This window comes from Sorex araneus, chromosome 9 (genome assembly GCF_027595985.1).
Source record: "Sorex araneus isolate mSorAra2 chromosome 9, mSorAra2.pri, whole genome shotgun sequence".
Classification (NCBI taxonomy): Eukaryota; Metazoa; Chordata; class Mammalia; order Eulipotyphla; family Soricidae; genus Sorex; species Sorex araneus.
In genome coordinates, this window is record NC_073310.1 from 11,903,304 (window position 1) to 11,922,330 (window position 19,027).

Here is a 19,027-nt window from a genome sequence, read left to right on the forward strand (position 1 = left end):
TACAAACTTCCTGTCCCCAGAGCCACTCCTGACAATTCCCTACTGATTTATGCTGCTTGCGTTAGAAACTGATTTACTTTTGGTTTTAGTGCTCAGGGCTTACTCCCGGCAGTGCTGGGGGACCCTATGCAGTGCCAGGAATCGAACCCGGGTCGGCCCTGTGCAAGGCAAGCACTCTACCCACTCTCCTATCGCTCTGGACTCTGGTGAGTCATTTATTAACTTTAACCATTTTTCGAGAATAAAAATAGTTGTAGGATATTTTAGGAAAACCCAGTTAAGCAAAAGCTACACTCACACAGCAGTTGGAGTTGTATCTGACTCAGGAGTCTGCTCAGTATCCAAACATGCCGAGGTCAGGGGAGCCCAGGCCAGCCTGTGACGCTATCCTGCTGCCCCACAGTCAAGGTCACGGGTCTACTCCCTAGACTGTCCTGAGATGCTGATCTTGGGCGCTGATACGTCTATTAGCCTCGCCCCCCACCACGGTCTTCTGAAAATGTTCTCAGTACGCCCACCCGTGGCACTGATTTCCAAGGGCCTTGATGGACAGGAGAAAGCCACGGTCATCGCTTAGGCAACTCCCCCCTCCCACCCCCCGCGCCTGCTCCAAGCCACAGCTTGTGGCTCATTTCACAAGGCCGAGTCTTGCTTTTCTGAGGTCATCCGGGACCCTGTGGTACCATGGGGGCACCTGATACCCAGAAACAAAACTCTTAGATGTACTTTGAAAAGTCACAGTCAACCGTGTTTTGTAGTTTTTTGGGTTTAGGGGACAAACCCAGTGATGCTGGGTCGGGGGCCAAGCCTACGGCTCCCACATGCAAAGTCTGCGTGTGGCCCGTTTTGTTCTCTCTGGCCCTAGGAAATCTGTGTTTTAAGTGTTCCCTATTTGGGGACCAGTGAGCAGGGCGCTTACCTTGCACACGGCCAACCAGGGTTCAATCCCTGGCATCCCATATCCGAGGACCTCCAGGAGTAATTCCTGTGTTCATCTCTGTCTGGGTGAGTTTGGGGGGGGGGGGAGGGCTTCTGATTGGGACAAGCTAGTGGACGATTGGCCTGATGTGGCTGGGGTGGCCAGGCAGCCCTCGGAAGAGTCCAGGATCAGAGGCTGAGATGGGTCCAACACACTAAGAAAGGGGAAATTAACGGGCGGCCAGCGGCCCCCCGACCCCTGCTGAGGGACCCGGGGCAGGCGGGGCCAAACGCAGGTGCAGATCGTGGGTTACTACTGGCGCACTTCTAGGGACAAGGGTGTCCCCTCTGGCCTGGGCGCTCGCCTCTCCAGGAGTGATTCCTGTGCAGAGCCAGGAGTACTCCAGAGCACTGCCAGGTGTGGGCCTCCCTCCAAAAACGGGAAATAAAAAAAATTATTTTTTCCTTCTTGTTCTCAGTCAAAAGTTTCCTATTTGATACTTTTTTTTTTGGGGGGGGAGGGTGCTGGGGGGTGGCGGTTGGGCCACATCTGGCAGAGCTCAGGGATCACTCCTGGCTGTGCTCAGGGATGGTCCCAGGGATCAAACTGGGGCCGTGTGCAAAGCGAGTGCCCCACCCCGTGTCCAATCCCTTGACACACTGACAATGATTAGGCTGCACACTTGTTACACACCATGGAACGGACGAGCTGCCCCGTCTTTGGAGCTAATCGGGCTCCCCCCGGCCTCCTGGGCTGGGACCGACGTCGGCGAGGAGGTGAGCGCACAGACGCGGCCGGGTTCGGGCCCAGCTGCCTCTGGAGACGGTCCCTCTGCCGAGAGCAGCACACGGCGTCCTGGAGGAGGCTGGAGGGGGCTGGAGGGGGCTGGAGGGGGCTGGAGGAGGCTGGCCGCTGAGAGAGGCCCAACATGGAGGAGCCACGAAACGCTCTCCCGGGAACGGCCGCCCCCCGAGCCCAGCAGGGAAGTGGCCGTTGAAGGCTAAAGCAGAAGTCCTTCCCCGCCGGCATCTGGGGCGGACGTGAGGGACGTTTCTGGCACCGCCGCGGGGGGTGGGGGAGGCAGAGGCAGGCAGACACCAGCCGCGCACCCCGGGGGCCACGCATGTCCCCCCGACTGGGACGGGGAGGCTGCTCAGGGCAGCTGCCAACGGCCACTTCCTGCCACGCGGCGGCCCATGAACCCGGGGCCTGGCAGTCAGGCCGTGGCCACTCGCAGTGTCTGAGGCGTGGGCGCCGGGCCAGCGCCTGCCCTCCTCTCGCGCGTGTCCAGAGGCTGGCCGTGGGGGGGAGGAGACTCCCAGCTTCATCACTGGGGAGCTAAGAGAGCAGGTCACCCTGAAATTCTCCCGCCGAGGGGGCTGGAGCGATCGCACAGCGGGGAGGGCGTTTGCCTTGCACGCGGCTGACCCGGGTTCGATTCCCAGCATCCCATAGGGTCCCCTGAGCACCGCCAGGGGTAATTCCTGAGTGCAGAGCCAGGAGTGACCCCTGTGTATTGCCGGGCATGACCCAAAAGACAAAACAAAACAAAACAAAACAAAAAGAGAAACTCTCCTGCTGAAAATAAGGGGAAAAGCCAGAGCCAGACCCCAAGGCTTTCTTCCAGGGAAACCAGCGTCTGTGGGAAGCTCCTGGGAGTGGGGGGTGAGTGGCCCCCTCAGCCCCGCATGTCCCACTTTCGGGGTAAGAATCGGGGCTGGGAGAGCAGAGCCTGGACGAGGCCGGGCGCAGGCGCCAGAGGCCAAGGCAGGCTGGACGGGGAGCACGCCCCCCACCCTCAGATGCCCCCCGGATGTCGCGTGGAGAGGTGCCCGCGCAGCCTGGTACCACCCTCAGAGGCCACGTGAGCGCACAGACGGGGAGCGAGGGGGAAAGAACCGCCACACCGTTTGTAATCAATGACTTTTCTTTAATCTTTGAAAATGGAAGCAAGTGTCTTTGTTTTTTTTGCCAGAATACTATGGCCGCTCTATAAGAGCCGATCTAGGAGTGATTTACTGGCTCTCCTGGGGTAGCACGGCTTTCAGGAGGGGCGGGAAGAAGAGACAAAACAAGAGAAATGATCCACAATGCTTCAGGCACCGGACTCGGCCTGGCCGGGCATCCCGTCATGAAATTAGTCGGAGGCTACACGCGCTAGATCGGGGTCGATTTCTTTTCTTTTCCTTGCCCCCACCCCTGCCCCTCTCCTCTCTGAACCAAGTCCCTCCGGGGTCTCACCACCAACGCTTAAAAAGAAAAAAAAAAAAAAAAAGAATTTGTCATCAGAACCTTAGAAACGAAGCAGGTCCGTAATAGACCACGTCGGTGAACACGTACGGGCGTGGCTGCCACTGCAATCACTGTTCTCTTTACATCGCATTATCCACTTCAATATAAAACACACACACGTACACACACACTAGACCACATCACACATTCAGATGCCCTGACACGGGGGAGGCAGTGACCCCAGTACTGGTCAAGAACATGGTACCTTTCCTGTGTGGACGTCCCACCCACGCCCCCTCCCCCAGCTCGGCCGCGCGCCGACCCGAGCTTGCCCCGTGCCACTACATCCTGGTCCCCTGGACACGGCCAGACAGTCCAGGCCGGTCCCTCCCCCACCTGGACGACGTGAAGAGTTCCCTGCCTGGTCCCCGATGGCACTGTTTCGTTCTGTGTTCAGCCACCGACACTCGTCCCTTCCCATACACAAACACCCGGGGCTGGAGCGACAAGCACAGCGGGGAGGGCGTTTGCCTTGCACGCAGCCGACCCGGGTTTGATTCCCAGCATCCCATAGGGTCCCCCGGAGTAACCCCTGTGCATTTGCCGGGTGTGACCCAAAAAGGAAAAAAAAAAAAAGACAAAACACCAACACCTTTAACATCTTGGCTGTCAAGCATGCAAGACGAGAACGTGGACACGGAGAAAACAGGAGCTGGTGGAGGCCTGGGAGAGGGGGGGAGCGTCTGTGCTTTGCTACGGCCCCGGGGACAAGGCCCAGGGTAGGGTGGGCGGGGCCCAGGCCCAGCTCTGTACCCCTGGGAATGCTCCTCCGTCCCAGCAGCCCCCATCACGGCTGGGAGGCAGGAGAAAGGGCGGGTGGGCGGGCGGGCGGGCTGGCGGGGGCTGCTGGTGATGGGCGCGGGGCAGTGCAGGGAGGCAGGGGCAGGGGGAGAGGGGCAGGGTGGCTCCCCTCCAAGTCCCCCTGGTTTTGCGTCCCTCATTGTACCCAAGAGCCAGGCAAGCTGCTGAAAGGGGCAAGACAGAGCCCTTGTCCCGGGCACCATTGTCAAGTATCGACCCACCCCGGAAATGTGCTGTTTCAAGTGACGAGTGTGCGGGAGTCTGTGTGGCGGGTGGGGGGGACTGGGGGGACACACGGTGGAAATTCAGACGAGCTCAAGGCAGACCGGGACCGGCCGGGGCACAGGCTAATAAGCAAGAAGCCAAGCTCCGTCCTGGTAGGGCCACCCGGCTTCCCGGGTGGGGGGGAGAGAGCCGGCCCCGTGACACGGGAGGGGGGAGGGCGAGGAATCCTTGGGGGTCCCTGTCCTCTGCAGCTGACCACTGCCCCAGGCAGCCACTGCTCAGGCCGTTCTCGGACGAGTGTTCGTACAAAAGAATCTCTTATCTGCATTGAGTTTATAAACATACACAGTGTTGTCCCTTTCAAAATTAAGAGAGAAGGAGAGAGGGAAAAAAAAAATACCCACACACGAATACTGCGAAGTAGCAAAAGACAAAGAAAAAAATAAAAGCTACTTTTGGTTTTGGCAACACGAAGAGGGAGAAAAAAAAAAGGAAATATAAAAAGCAATGTGGCATTGGTCCCTATTTGTTAAAATAAAAAAAAAACTTGGGCATGACACCGAATCAGAACGAGTTGGTTTTCTAGAATTCAGAATAGATGGGATTTTCAACGCACTTTTGTCAAGAGTCACGTTAACACTTAAAACATCAGGAGGAAAAAAAAAAAAAAGCTTTCTGATAAAAAGCGCAGCTTTTTAAATCACATTTTGTTTCCGCAAATTTGAGAGACGAATCGAGTTCGCGCTGGAATGTGGCCTGTGGCTGGCTGACGGGCCGGGAGTGGACCGTCCCCTCCGACGGCGGGGCCACCCTCTCGCCCTCCCGGGGCCCACACCGACAGCCAGCTACCGGGCACGAGTCCTTGCTCCCATTGGGGGGGTGGGGGGTGGGCGGCACTTCACGCTGCGATCTTGGCCATCTGCTGCTCTAGCTTGGAGATTCGCTCGTCTTGATTGCAGATTGTGTCTTTTATCGATTTGATCTCTTTCAAAATCTCATCCAGCTTGGCTTCATTTTGCTAAGGAGACAGAAGGGGGGCACAGAGGGGTGGTGGGTGAATGGGAAGGCCGACGGGAAGGCAGTAACAGAGTCTGTACAGTGGAAAGGTTTCCCGTCCCAAAGGGTCATTCACCAGCCACCAGGTCGGGCCTGACCCGGGCGGCAGTCACGGGCCCCAACCCCGGGATGGCCAATCGCCTGCCGCAGGGCCAAGCGACAGCTTCTCACGTGCTGCCTCCGGTCCTCAGACCTTCGCCCCTAGCAGCAGTGTCTGGCCAGGCCAAGCCCCCCGTCCCCATCACACGGCAGCAGGGGCTGCAGCCTCTCTCCTGGGCCCTGGGGAGGCCCCTCCCGGCAGCGCTGTGCCCGCCTCGGTCTCCCTATTTCTGACTTGGAGGTGGGTGGGCACGGTCCGGGAGAGATGGTTTCCAGGAGCCTAGAGGGCACCAGTCGGGCCATGCAGTTCCTCCCCTTGACCTCAGGGGGCGCTGCCCGCTCCCAAGCCTTTCTCTCCCCTTTTATTTAATTTTGCCTTTTGAGTCTCACCTGGTGAGGCTCAGGGGTAGTTACCCTTGGCTCTGCACTCAGGCATCACTCCTGGCGGTGCTCCGGGAACCATATGGGATGCTGAGACTCGAACCCGGGTCGGCCGCGTGCAAGGCAAATGCTCTACGCGCTGTGTATCACGCTGGCCCCTTCCCTCCCCTTTCACTAGCGTCTCCCTGCGCCCACGGGCTCATCAGAGGCTCCGGTGTACGCGCAGGTGGCCGTCTCCTCTCCCAGGAATCGTACACGCAAGAAGGCACCGTGACCCCCAAGTCCGAGGGGTGGCATGACCCCCACCCTGGGGGTCACCGGGATAAAGCCCGGCCTGTGCACGGGAGGGACGGGACCCGTGGGGACCCAGCCACGCGCCTCCTCGCCCGGCCACGGGCCTCACCACACTGCTCGTGTCTGCGGCTTTCTTGGGGGCGCTGATCAGGTCGCACTTCTTGTTCGCCGAGGGCTTGCTGTCCAGAATGTTCTTCTTCACCACCTTGAGGTCCCTGTTCTTGCCGGGGATGTAGCCGTGCTTCAGGGAGATGAGGATGGGGTCTGCGTTCTTGCCCTCGAACCACTCCTCGGCCTCCAGCGCGGCTTCCGGCCCCGCGGTGTCGGGGTACAGGTCGTCTTGGAAGAGGTCAGACTACGAGAGATGGGGGGGGGGGGCGTAAGCCCAGGGAAGGCGGGCCTGGGGCCTCCGCGGCTGCCCTCTCGGGGTCGGCGGGCACCTACCTTCCTGGGGACAGTCATGATGATGGGCTCACACTTCCTCTCATGGAGCTTGAAGAATCTTGCAGGAGAAAACAGAGGGAGAGCGGCAGTGAGGGGAGGAGCAGGTCAGACCCACCAATAGCGGCCCGCCGGCCGGGTGCAGGGTGGATGGGAAACGCCTTGTCCTCCGCCCCACCCCATCAACCCCGTGGTCCTGCTGTCGATGAAAACAGCCAACGGAAGCCACGGGAAGCTACGCTGGGACAAGGGGGAGGGGAGGCAGGGGTGAGGGTGGAGAGAGGACTGTGCATTCTGGAACCGTGCAATCCCAATGACCCCCGGACAGCTGAGCTCTGCAGGAAACACCACATGACAATGAGTCACGGTGTGTGTGTGTGTGTGTGTGTGTGTGTGTGTGTGTGTGTGTGTGTGTATGGTGTGGGGGATCACACACACACATACACACACAATCACCACGGGCCAGTGTGTGTGTGTGTGTGTGTGTGTGTGTGTGTGTGTGTATGGTGTGGGGGATCACACACACACACACATACACACACAATCACCACGGGCCAGTGTGCGGGGAGGGCGTTTGTCTTGCACACAGCTGACCTGGGTTTGGTTCCTGGTACCCAACATGGTCCGCCAGGAGTGACCCCTGAAAGCAGGGCCAGGAGTAACCCCTAAGCATCGCCAGGTGTGGCCCCAAAACCACCACCAACCAAAGAGTGATTCTGTTGAACACAGCGGGTGTGGCCCCAAAATAAAACGAAATCACCCAGTTCCCAGGGGAGCACCTGCACCACCAACACAGCAGCTTGGACCACTCGGACGCTGGTCTGACATCCTGGGCATTTGCACATGCAAATAGGGCTTCTGAAAGGGCTAGAAATGAAAACTCTGGTACCCAGGCAAGACACCTGGTACATAACAAAGGCAAGAAAAACCTGCAGCTACCCAAAACGTGCCGAGAGCAGGAAGGGGAGGCCCGAAAGGTGAGCAGTCAGCAAGCTGGTGCAGAAGGGGCACCACTCCAGCACGCCTCGCCTGCCCGGCTGGGGGACAGCTGAGAGGGCGGCGCCGGGCAGCTGTCTGCAGGCCGGAGGCCCGGGCTCCATCTCCAACACAGGGGTCACTCCCCGCTCTGCACTCAGGAATCACTCCTGGCGGTGCTCGGGGGACCCTATGGGATGCTGGGAATCGAACCCGCGTCGGCCGTGAGCAAAGCAGACGCCTCCCCGCTGTGCTACCGCTCTGGCCCACATGCCAATTATTGAGTGTGTGCCCAGGGCAGCGCATCGGTGCCACCTGATGCCACACAGAGCAAGGCGCGTGCTGCTGTTCCCCCCTGGCGGGGAGAGAGGGCCCCGCGCCCCAGAGGACGGCACCTGAGGGGTGAGGAGGGACGAAGGACTTGGAAGGACGGGCCCCTTCCCGCCTCACGCACAGCCTTCCCGAGAGGCGGCTTCCGTGCCCGGCGCGGGGCCATGAGGGCCTGCAGGCCAAGCCCCCCTCACCTGGCAATCTCGCACTTGTTCACGTCCAGCCCCCTCTTGGACATGTAGCCCATGCCCCGCTGCGGCTCCTTGCTGCTGAACGTGTTGAGGTAGTGGACGTAGGGGGACTCATCCGTGATCTCGAAGTAGCGGATGCTGCTGTCGCCCTGGGAGAGACGGACACGGTCTGGGTCGCGCGGGACGGGCCGGCGGGCTGCCCCGCTCTGGCCCTGAGGCTGCAGCTGCTGACCTACCGGTTTCACGCAGTCGCCACGGGTCCCCTCCCGAGGGTTAAATGTGACGTCACTGACCGGGGACCCAAGCGAAGGCAGAAAGGAAGAAGTTTATTCCTTCCCAGTTTCAATGCCCCGAACAGAGCCAACAAGGGACTATCCCGGGGGCAACTGCTGACGTGGCCCGGGTCACTGGTGCCGGGCAGTGGCGCTCACGGGTGGGCCTGGAGCACTGCCCGGAGACCAGCAGGTGGAAAAGGGAAAGTTGGTTTTTTTTTTTGGTTTTATTTGTGTGTGTGTGTGTGTGCTTTTTGGGTCACACCCGACGATGCTCAGGGGTTCCTCCTGGCTCTGCACTCAGGAGTTACTCCTAGTGGTGCTCAGGGGGCCATATGGGATGCTGGGATTCGAACCCGGGTCGGCCGCGTGCAAGGCAAACACCCTCCCCGCTGTGCTAGCGCTCCAGCCCTGAAAAGGGAAAGTTTTTACTTAGAGAAAAGCCCACTTTAGGGGCTGGAGCACTAGCACAGCGGGGAGGGCGTTTGCCTTGCACGCGGCCGACCCGGGTTTGATTCCCAGCATCCCATATGGTCCCCCAAGCACCGCTAGGAGTAATTCCTGAGTGCAGAGCCAGGAGTCACCCCTGAGCATCGCTGGGGTGACCCAAAAAGCAAACAAACAAAAAAAAGAAAAGCCCACTTGAGGGGCTCTCCTTGAGCCTCGGAGGCAGGGTTACTTCCTCACCCCGAGTCCGTTTATTTCCAGTTCTGCTTACTGCAGTCTCTTTACTATCACACGGCTGTATTAGCTCGAATGATAGAGGCCCCCCTCTGGCGTAAGGGCTACAGACACGGATCAGATTCCCGATGGGCATGAACCGTCACTCCCTCCCCGTCCACTCAGGGCTCGGGTCCCCGCCTGCCCCGCAGACCGGAGCATCTGCGGCAGGGAGAAAGAGGCGCCAGCTGCTTCCCGAGAGCTCAGAGTGATTTCCCGCCCAGTGGTAACTGCATCTAGGGAATCGCTGCTTTTGTTTGTTTTGATACAATCTATGGCAGCAGCGGCAAGGTAAGATACACTTAACAACCGTTAGCGTGGCAATAGAGTGACTTTCAAGAAAAACAGACAAGATCTCAGTTTCTAAGGAACTGACTAAAAATGTGTCACCAGGGCTGCAGGCGGGCGATCTGCTCAAGGAGGAAGCGCGGCCCCGCGGCCCCCAGCAAGGCGGCAGCTGTGCTCAGAACAGATCACTGCCACGACACCAAGGTCTCAGGGGGGCCGCAGCGACAGGACAGCGGGGAGGGCGCTTGCCTCGCACGAGGCTGACCAGGGTTTGATCCCCCAGCACCCCACGGGGTCCCCCGAGCCCGGCCGAAGTGACCCCTGAGTTCAGAGCCAGGAGCGAGCCTTGAGCACCAACAGGTGTGGACCCAAAACAACAACAAACCAACAATAATAATTTTAAAAAAGTCCCCCTCTCCCTGCCCCCGGCCAGGACAACTGAGCCTATAAGAAAATAAGGAATGTGGGGCTGGACCGATAGCACAGTGGGGAGGGCGTCTGCCTTGTACGCAGCTGACCCGGGTTCGATCTCCAGCATCCCATATGGTCCCCTGAGCACCACCAGAAGTAATTCCTAAGTGCAGAGCCAGGAGGAACCTCTGTACATCACCGGGTGTGACCCAAAAACAAAACCAAAAAAACTGAATCTCCATCTACTAAAATGAATGAGAGAGAGGGAGAGGGAGGGGGGAGAGAGCGCCCCCGCCAGGCCTGAGAGATGAAGGGCAGGCCAGGTCCAGTATGGGGTCTTCTGGGAACGGCCACCCGCCCCTCCTCTCCTCCCCTCCTCTCCTTCCCGTGGCAGCTGCTGCTGCAGTGCCAGACAAGTGCCCCTATCCGCAGTGCTCGCACACCTGGCCTGCACGTGGTCCCTGCAGACAGCGGTGCTGCCGGCGGGTGGTGCCGGGGAGCAGACTGGCAGCCCCGAGCTGGCAAGGCAGGCGCCCTCCCCCCAACCCCTGCTGTGCCGAGCCCAGGCCAGGCCCACAGCACAGATTTCTAAGCCCCCGAACTCCAGGAAGAACAACCCACTGGAGAGGCTGAGGCAGCCAGGGCCCCTGTCCACGCAGGGGTCACCTGGCGAGCTGCCGCCTCAGCTCTGCGACACGGCGTCGGGGATTCCCGCCCGGCACCCTCCACGAGAATCGTCCGATTAAACCCGTATGCAGGGAGGAGGCGGGGGGAGGGGCGACCAAATCCGGGGCCTGACCCCCCACTCCTGCGAGACTCCGTTCTGAGCCCCGTCCCCGACCCGACCCGGAGAAATCTTCAACCCACCGACCAGGGGTCCCCGCGAGGCGAAGGCCAGCCCCCACGGCCCCCGGCCCCCGGGGCCAGGACAGAGCAGGACACAGACCTGCCCGCCCCAGCGCCACACACGCTCGCTCCAGCACAAGCCCCAGAGGGAGGCCCGGCTCGTACCAAACTGAACAGAGACCCCCCGGGCGCCCGTTACCTTCCCACATAAGTAGATGATGCTCGTGTCGGGGTCGTAGAACGGCAGCAACACCCCGTTGCTGGTGTCCATTTCGTGGAGGGCGATCGGCTCCTGCATGTTTTTCTGGGCAGGGAGAAAAAAACATGTGGGTGAGTGTGTGTGGCTACACACACACACACACACACACACACACACACACACACACACACACACTCCTGAGACCTTGTTATACACACACACACACATTCCTGAGACCTTGTTATACACACACACACACACACACACATTCCTGAGACCTTGTTATACACACACACACACACACACACATTCCTGAGACCTTGTTATACACACACACACACACACACACATTCCTGAGACCTTGTTATACACACACACACACACACACATTCCTGAGACCTTGTTATACACACACACACACACACACATTCCTGAGACCTTGTTATACACACACACACATTCCTGAGACCTTGTTACACACACACACACACACATTCCTGAGACCTTGTTATACACACACACACACACACATTCCTGAGACCTTGTTATACACACACACACACATTCCTGAGACCTTGTTACACACACACACACACATTCCTGAGACCTTGTTATATACACACACACACACACATTCCTGAGACCTTGTTATACATACACACACACACACACACACACACACACACACACACACACACATTCCTGAGACCTTGTTATACACCCTTTTGTCCCGTACTGGCTTAGCTGTTTCCCTCAAACAATTCAAGTCTGAACCATGTCTCCAGGGTGTCTGTGAGTGCAACGCCACTGCAGAGAGACTAAAGCTGGCCCCAACCCACTGCAAATTGTGCGGAGGGGCCAGAGGTGTACGAGCGCAAGAAGGGTTCTCGCCGCCTTGCACAAAGCCGGCAGGCTGGATCCTTGGCAGCCCAGATGGCCCCGCGGGCCTGCCGGGCTGAGCCCTGAGCGCGGAGCCAGGGGGAACAGGCGCACAGTCGGGTATGGCCCGGAAGACAAAAAGGAGGAAAACTGCGCTGGTTCGGTCACATCGTGATGCGTGTATCAGCGTGGCTGCTGGCCAGGAATCAGTTTTCTGTGTGAGTCACTTTCTTTTTAAGGGTACTTTCTGGGTTACAAAATAAATGCACTCTCTAAAAAGCTAAAAGACACAAAGGAAACAATAAAATCATCCCAAATCCTGTGGGAGAATGGGTTAGGGGCATACACACACACACACACACACACACAAACACACACACACACAGAGTGCGCACGCAACACTGGTATTGCCATACTTCCATATTATTATGAATAAGATAACAAACAGGACTACTTTGTCCCAAGCATTACTATTGTGGGCAAGACACATGATTTTTTTTTTTTTTTTTTTGCTTTTTGGGTCACACCCGGCAATGCACAGGGGTTACTCCTGGCGATGCTCAGGGAACCATATGGGATGCTGGGATTTGAACCCGGGTCAGCTGCGTGCAAGGCAAATGCCCTACCTGCTGTGCTATCACTCCAGCCCCGACACAATTTTTTTTTTCTTTTTGGGTCATACCTGGCGATGCACAGGGGTTACTCCTGGCTCTGCACTCAGGAATTACCCCTGGCCGTGCTCAGGGGACCATATGGGATGCTGGGATTTGAACCCGGGTCGGCCGCGTGCAAGGCAAACGACATACCCGCTGTGCTATCTCTCCAGCCCCCCGACACGATTATTTTTAAAAATAAAACAGGACCAGGTTTAGAATTCTAAAACAATGGACTCTCCCCCATATTCTCTAAGAGAAATACGGCTAACACAGAACTCCTTGCGAGTATCAGAGAATCGTTTTAAGTTTAATTTGATTTTGAGAGGGACGGGGGCTCCCAAGCAGGGCTGGGGGGGGCTCTATACTGCTCAGGCGCCAGGGGCGGGGTCTCCAAAACACAATGGGCACGCACACGTGCAGCAAGTCTCTGGGGGAAGTAAGAAGCTGACACCCCGCTCTCCGCCCCCACGCCCAGAGCCCGAGCCCCACGGTCTCCGCCCCAGCCCCACCCCAGGCCCACGGAGGCGAGGATGCGCGGGGGCCGGGGCGGCAGGCGCGGCGGTGTACCGGGTTCCAGAGAGCCAGCTGCCGCTCGCTCATGCGGCTGAACCCGGTGGTGAAGACGTTGCCGTCGGCCAGGAAGATGGCCCGCATGGGCCTCGCGCCCTCGTGCGCCTTCTCCTTCTCCTGCGGGGGGACAGAGGGGAGCATCACCGACCCTGACACGGCAGAGTGCAGGGCGAGGGGAGGGGAGGGGGCCGTCTGCTGACCCACGCACCCCTGCGCCGTCGACAGGAGGAAATCAGGAGGGGCTGGGGCGGGCGGGGGGGTGGGGGCTGGCCGTGACCCCTTACGGACAGGGAGCAAGAGCCAGGGAGCAAGCGCGAGGAATAAATAAGCCCTGAGCTGTCCGCAGAACAGGAATAAATAAGCCCTGAGTTGCCTCTTTATCTGCGGCATTTTAACAACCGTTTCTGCAGCAGGGAGGGGGTGAATCAGCGGGGTGGGCCAGGAGCACAGGCCCCCCTCTGAGTCTGCGGGCAGCAGGGAAGGTGCGTGCCTCGCCCGTGGCCACCCTGGGCCTGACCCCCAGCACCCCAAGAGGCTCCACGAGCCCCGTCAGGGGGGGCGGTCCCTCAGCTCAGAGCCAGGACTCAGTCCTGGGTACGGGCAGGTGAGACCCCAAATACAACAATAACAGAAAGACTTGGGGGTTCTACTTCAGTAAGGACCTTGCTTTTGTGGAAACGGTCACTAAAATAAATGCTGCCTGGGGGGCTGGGGGGGCACAGAGACGGCTCAGGAGCCGAGTGCTCGCTCTGCGTGCAGCAGCTTGGGGGCCTCCTGGGCGTGCCGGGTGCAGCCCCTGATCACCACTGGGCGGGGCCCCACCCGTGACCCAAAGGACCAGAGGAAGACAGGTGGGCGGGGGCAGGCGCTCGGGTCAGCCTGGGCGCACGTCAACGGCCCGCTGTGGGAGCCTCAGCGGGCGGCCGGGAGCACCATGCCCGGGGCTCGGGCCGGGCCGACTCACCGCCACGATCTCCTGCTTCCGGGGGTCGATCAGCCTGACTTTCTTGTCCTTGGAGGCCGTGCAGATGAGGCTGCCGTTACGGTTCCAGCTGACGTTGTAGATCATGTCGGAGTGCATGTCGTCCAGGTTGATCAGGGCCTCCCCCGTGCCCACGTTCCAGATGATGATGGCGTTGTCGCAGCCTGGAGGCAAACGGAGTCACCGCCTGGGACACGGGGAAGGGCGGCCCCCAACACGGACCCGAAAATAGCCGGCGCCGCGAGCAAGCGTGCCCGTCTGCCGGGAGGGAAGGGGCGGGGTGGGGAGGGGAGGGAGGGGTGCCGGGAATGGAGGCATCGCAAGGGAAGACGCGGCTCGTCAAGTCTGGGTTTGGGACACAGCAAGAAACGTAAGGAAACTCGCCCTGAGGTTCAGAGGAGGTTCCGGGCGGCCGGGCCCTAAGTGATGGTTCCTGGGCTGGTAAAATGAGCCTCAGGAAGAACTCAGCTCGCGGCTTTCCAGAGAAGCCGGAAACGAGGGCACCAAGCGCTCAGACACGCTGGTGGCAGGTCATTCCCTGCGCGGTGGGCAGAGCCCCACGTGGGTGGGGGGGGGAGCCGCGGGCAGCAGCCGAGGCTGCTCACAGCAGACCGTTATCTGCACAGAAACAGGCCAAGACCGGCCCGGTCTGAGGAGCCGCTCAGGCTACAACCACGCAGGCCCCAGGGCTGAAGCCCCCAGGAGAGGCCAGACTGGTGACAGCCACAACTCTGCGCTGCCCAACACCGTCCTGCCGGGCCGCCTGCCCAGCTACGGGGGTGCTCTGAGAACAAGCACCGTTTACTGCTTCCGGGCTATGGGGTCAACAACGGCAGTGAAATAAGGGGAAGGCGACACGGAACCCAGAAACCAACCCTGCGAACGCTTTTGAAAAACCAGCCACTAACACCGAGTGAAAAACTGGCCATGGGGGCTGGAGCGATAGCACAGCGGGGAGGGCGTTTGCCTTGCACGCGGCCGACCTGGGTTCGATTCCAGCATCCCATATGGTCCCCTGAGCACCGCCAGGGGAGATTCCTGAGTGCAGAGACAGGAATAAGCCCTGTGCATCGCCGGGTGTGACCCAAAAAGAAAAAAAAAAAAAAAAAAAGCCATGGAGGACGCCTGAACCACGGAACGGCTGGAAGTGGCAACACAGAGCAAGAGATCAGGGGCCAGTTCCAGGACGGAGGCCTGACTGTCCCTCTGCCGGGGTCAGCTCAGCTCCCTTCGGCCCCAAGGACAGGCCGGGGGCCGGGGTCTCTGGTCCCAGACACGCCTCTAGAGCCCTGCGGCCCTCCACCCTGACTGGCTGGCAGGCGCGAGGCGTCCGGCGTCCGGCAGCTGGCCTGTGTCTGACCGAGTCGGGAAGAGCAGCGAGGAATTTTCCAGGGTGGAATTCCACCTCTGGATTGTGTTTTTCCCCTCTCCTTACTGGCCCGGGTTTCGGAGGACATCCGAAGGACGCCCAGGAAGAGTGGACTGTAACTTTGAATAAGGAGAGCCCTAGGGGGTTTTTGAAACAGTCATTGGGGTCAGTAGGCCCCTGCCATTAGGTACCCTAACTCCCCAGTGCCCCACCGAGTCAGGACGGCCAGGATGCGCTCACTGAAGCACGGAGCCTGAGTCAGCATCGGGAGACAGAACACTGCCCCCTGGTGCCCTGTGCAGTGTCGAAAAGATCAAGCCCCTGGGTTTTTGTTTTTTTTTTTCTTTTTAGGTCACACCCGGCGATTCTCAGGGGTTACTCCTGGCTCTGCACTCAGGAATCACTCCTGGCGGTGCTCAGGGGACCCTATGGGATGCTGGGAATAGAACCCGGGTCGACCGCGTGCAAGGCAAACGCCCTCCCCACTGTGCTATTGCTCCAGCCCCGGCCCCTGGGTTTTAAGTCAGGTCAGGAGACTCTGTCTTGGGGGGAGAGCTCGGGGAAGCGGCGGCTCAGTCAGGGGCGTCTCCGCAGGGCTGGCCAGCAGGGGACGGAGGGGACGGGCAGAGGCGGCCAGACAACGAACCCTCTCTGGGCAAACGCTGTGGCTTTCCTGGAGGCGCAGAGCAGGGCTGGACGCTGTCCAGGGACGTCCCTGAGGAGGTCTGTGACCCCGTGCCCAGCAGGGCCGACCCCCTGCACGGCACCCGGTGAGCCGGGCCTGCTGCAGCTGCGGCTCCGTGGCTGCGGGGGAACCGGAAATGGGGCTCTGAGCCAGAGCAGGATGCCGGGGCCAGCGGGGGCCCGACCTCTGGGCCCCAGGCTCCCGAGATGCTCCCGGGGAGTCACTCAAAAGACTCCGAGTCAGCTCCAGGCCCAGAGGGACAGCGCGGCAGGCAGAACTCCTGCCTCACGTGGGACGGGCCCAGGTTCAACCCCCGGCACCCCACAGGGTCCCCCAAGTCCCACCAGGAGTGATTCCTGAATACAGAGCCAAGAGCAATCCCGGACCACAGATGGGCATGTCCTCCCCCACCCGTCCGTTCGTCTGTCTGTCTGTCTGTCTGTCTCTCTCTCTCTCTCTCTCTCTCTCTCTCTCTCTCTCTCTCTCTCTCTCTCTCTCTCTCTCTCTCTCGCGCACACACACACACACACACGAGAAAAAGGAATTCTTTCCACTGGCCCTGCTCTGCGCAGACCCACTTCCTCCACCCGGGGGCTGGGCCAGGGGATGCCCGCTCAGAGGAGCTGGATTTCTGAACACAGACACACACACACACAGACAGACACACATACACACACACACACACGCTGGGCCAGGGGACGCCCGCTCAGGGGAGCTGGCACAGCAGGACCGCCCCGCGGGCCCCGCTAGACCATGGGAGAGGGTCAGCAGATTGCACCGCGGGGATGGCCGCAGTCGGGCCGACAGGGAGAGAAGCGACCGACCCAGCCCACCGGGGACAGAGTACTCAGACTGCCACAGTCACAGTCCCGCTCCAGAGCCAGCGGGAAGGCCTTGGGCTAATTTTTTTTTTTTAATTCTGTTTTTGGGTCACCGCTGGTGATGCTCAGGGGTTACTCCTGACTCTGCACTCACGACGCTGCTCCTGGGAGACCATGTGGGATGCTGGGGATGGAACCCGGGTCAGCCTCGGTCACGGCAAATGCGCCACCTGCTGTCCGGTAGCGCCCCAGGCCTGATTTATTTTTTTAATTTGCTTTCGGGCCACACCCGGCTATTTTGGCTCCGGGCTTATTCCTGGCTTTGCACTCCGGGATGGGACCCGGGTCGCCCTCTCCGCTGGTACTACTGCTCTGTCCCTTGGAACTTAGTTTAGTATTTGCTCCATTTTTTTTTTTTTAAAGTGACACAGACCACTGGTGCGCCCAGGGTTTTTACTGACTTGTCACACCGAGATGCGGGTCTGAGGCTGTGTCGGCCTGACTGGCGGCAGCAGCGCTACCAAGCATGCGCGCGTGGCGGGGAGGGGCCTTCAGGACACTGCTGAACTGTCCACTGGGCCGGCCAGCAGCTACTGACCATTAGGATTATGAAACTTTTAAGAGAAAGAAATGTCTCCCAAGAAACAACAGCACACTGGAGCAGGAAGAGAGGAGCTGGAGCGGCAGACGGCAAGGCCAACCCCAGTCCGATCCCCAGCACCACGCAGCACGGACCGCGAGCACTGTCAGGAGTGAGCACCGAGCCAGGAGTAAGTCCTGAGCACTACCGAGTGTGGCCCAGAACACAGAAACAAAATAACAAACCCCCCAGTGGGAATACCGTAGCTTCCCCTGGGACAAGAGAGCAGCATGTTTTCCTATTTTCTCCCTCTCACCAACACTCTCCGCAATAAGCACCTACTGCTTGCCTGAGGAGGAAAGTTCAAGTGGGGTTTTTGCTTTGCCTGGGGGCCACGCCCAGGGGTGCTCAGTGCTCGCTCCCGGTGAGGTTTGGGGGTCGGGGGGGCCAGACGTGGCGCCAGGGCTCAAAGCCGGGCCAGCTGTGTGCACGGCAGACGCCCTCCCTACCCCGGCCCAAAGGTCTGTTTTCTTTTTGAAAGGAGCACCATTTGCCTCACAGGAGCACCTCAGACTGGCGGCGTCCCCAGTGCCACTGGCCACCCGTCCCCTGCACCAGGAGCACTGCATCAGGAGTCACTGAGCTGGGGCTCCCGGAAGCTGCCGGCAGGAAGCAGATGCTGGAACTGCAGGCAGGGGGGACCTGTTCCTCGTGCCACGCAGAAAGTAGCCTGCGTGCAGGGCACGTGCACTCCCCGTGGCCCCAATGGTCTGCCCCAGACCCCTGCCGCGCCCCCGGGGCTACTGGCCGGAGAAGAGGTCGGCCGGGCTCTCACCTGCGCTGAGAAGCACGTTGCGGGCAGTCGGGTGCCAGGCCACGATGCCGACCCTCTTGGAGTGGCCTTCTAAGACCACCACCGGTTCCGTCAGGGAGAGCGTGAGCCCGTTCTCGGGGATCTGCCAGACCTGTCAGGGGAGAGAGAGAGAGAGAGAGATCCCTGAGGCCACGCGAACGCCGGCCTCTCACGGCTGCATCACAACCGCTCTGCAGACGCCGGGTGAAAGGGGGACACTGGACCGACGTGTGTGAATATCATCCAGGCGCACTTGGAGGTTAGAGACCGGAGTTACCGTAGCCCTGTCGCACTGTCGTCCCGTTGCTCATCGACTTGCTCGAGCGGGCACCAGCAAAGTCTCCATTGTGGGACTTGTTGCTCCTGTTTTTGGCGTATCGAATACGCCACGGGGGGCTTGCCAGGCTCTGCCTTGCGGGTGGGATACTCTCGGTAGCTTGCCGGGCTGAGAGGGACGGAGGAATCGAACCTGGGTCGGCTCTATGCAAGGCAAACGCCCTCCCCGCTGGGCTATCCATAAGGCTTGCAAAATGTGAACTTTCCACTTCTATTTACTACTAGCTGCGATTTTATTTTAAATTACCTATTACGTTTAAAACTATGCAGTTTGGGGCTGGAGTGATAGCACAGCGGGGAGGGCGTTTGCCTTGCACGCGGCCGACCCGGGTTCAAATCCCAGCATCCCATAAGGTCCCCTGAGCACTGCCAGGGGTGATTCCTGAGTGCATGAGCCAGGAGTGACCCCTGTGCATTGCTGGGTGTGACCCAAAAAGCAAAAAAAAAAAAAAAAAGATAAAACTATGCAGTTTGGGGGCCGGAACGATAGTGCAGTGAGTAGGGCATCTGCCTTGCACGTGGCCGACCAGGGTTCGATCCCCGGCATCCCATACAG

At 59.7% G+C, this 19,027-nt stretch overlaps 1 protein-coding gene across 2 annotated transcripts in view; it reads right to left on the reverse strand.

Annotated features, from left to right (window-relative positions):
• Nucleotides 1-2,828: 2,828 nt before the first annotated feature.
• CORO1C (coronin 1C) overlaps nt 2,829-19,027 on the reverse strand; it is an 83,542-nt gene continuing 67,343 nt past the window's right edge. For both annotated transcript variants that reach the window (XM_055147318.1, XM_055147319.1), the window contains 8 exons: nt 18,118-18,247; nt 13,810-13,991; nt 12,843-12,962; nt 10,741-10,845; nt 8,008-8,153; nt 6,512-6,569; nt 6,177-6,422; nt 2,829-5,255 (listed from right to left, as the gene is read on the reverse strand). In XM_055147318.1, the coding sequence (XP_055003293.1) occupies nt 5,136-5,255; nt 6,177-6,422; nt 6,512-6,569; nt 8,008-8,153; nt 10,741-10,845; nt 12,843-12,962; nt 13,810-13,991; nt 18,118-18,247 (1,107 nt within the window). In that variant the 3' untranslated portion in view covers nt 2,829-5,135. The remainder of the gene's footprint in view (nt 5,256-6,176; nt 6,423-6,511; nt 6,570-8,007; nt 8,154-10,740; nt 10,846-12,842; nt 12,963-13,809; nt 13,992-18,117; nt 18,248-19,027) is intronic.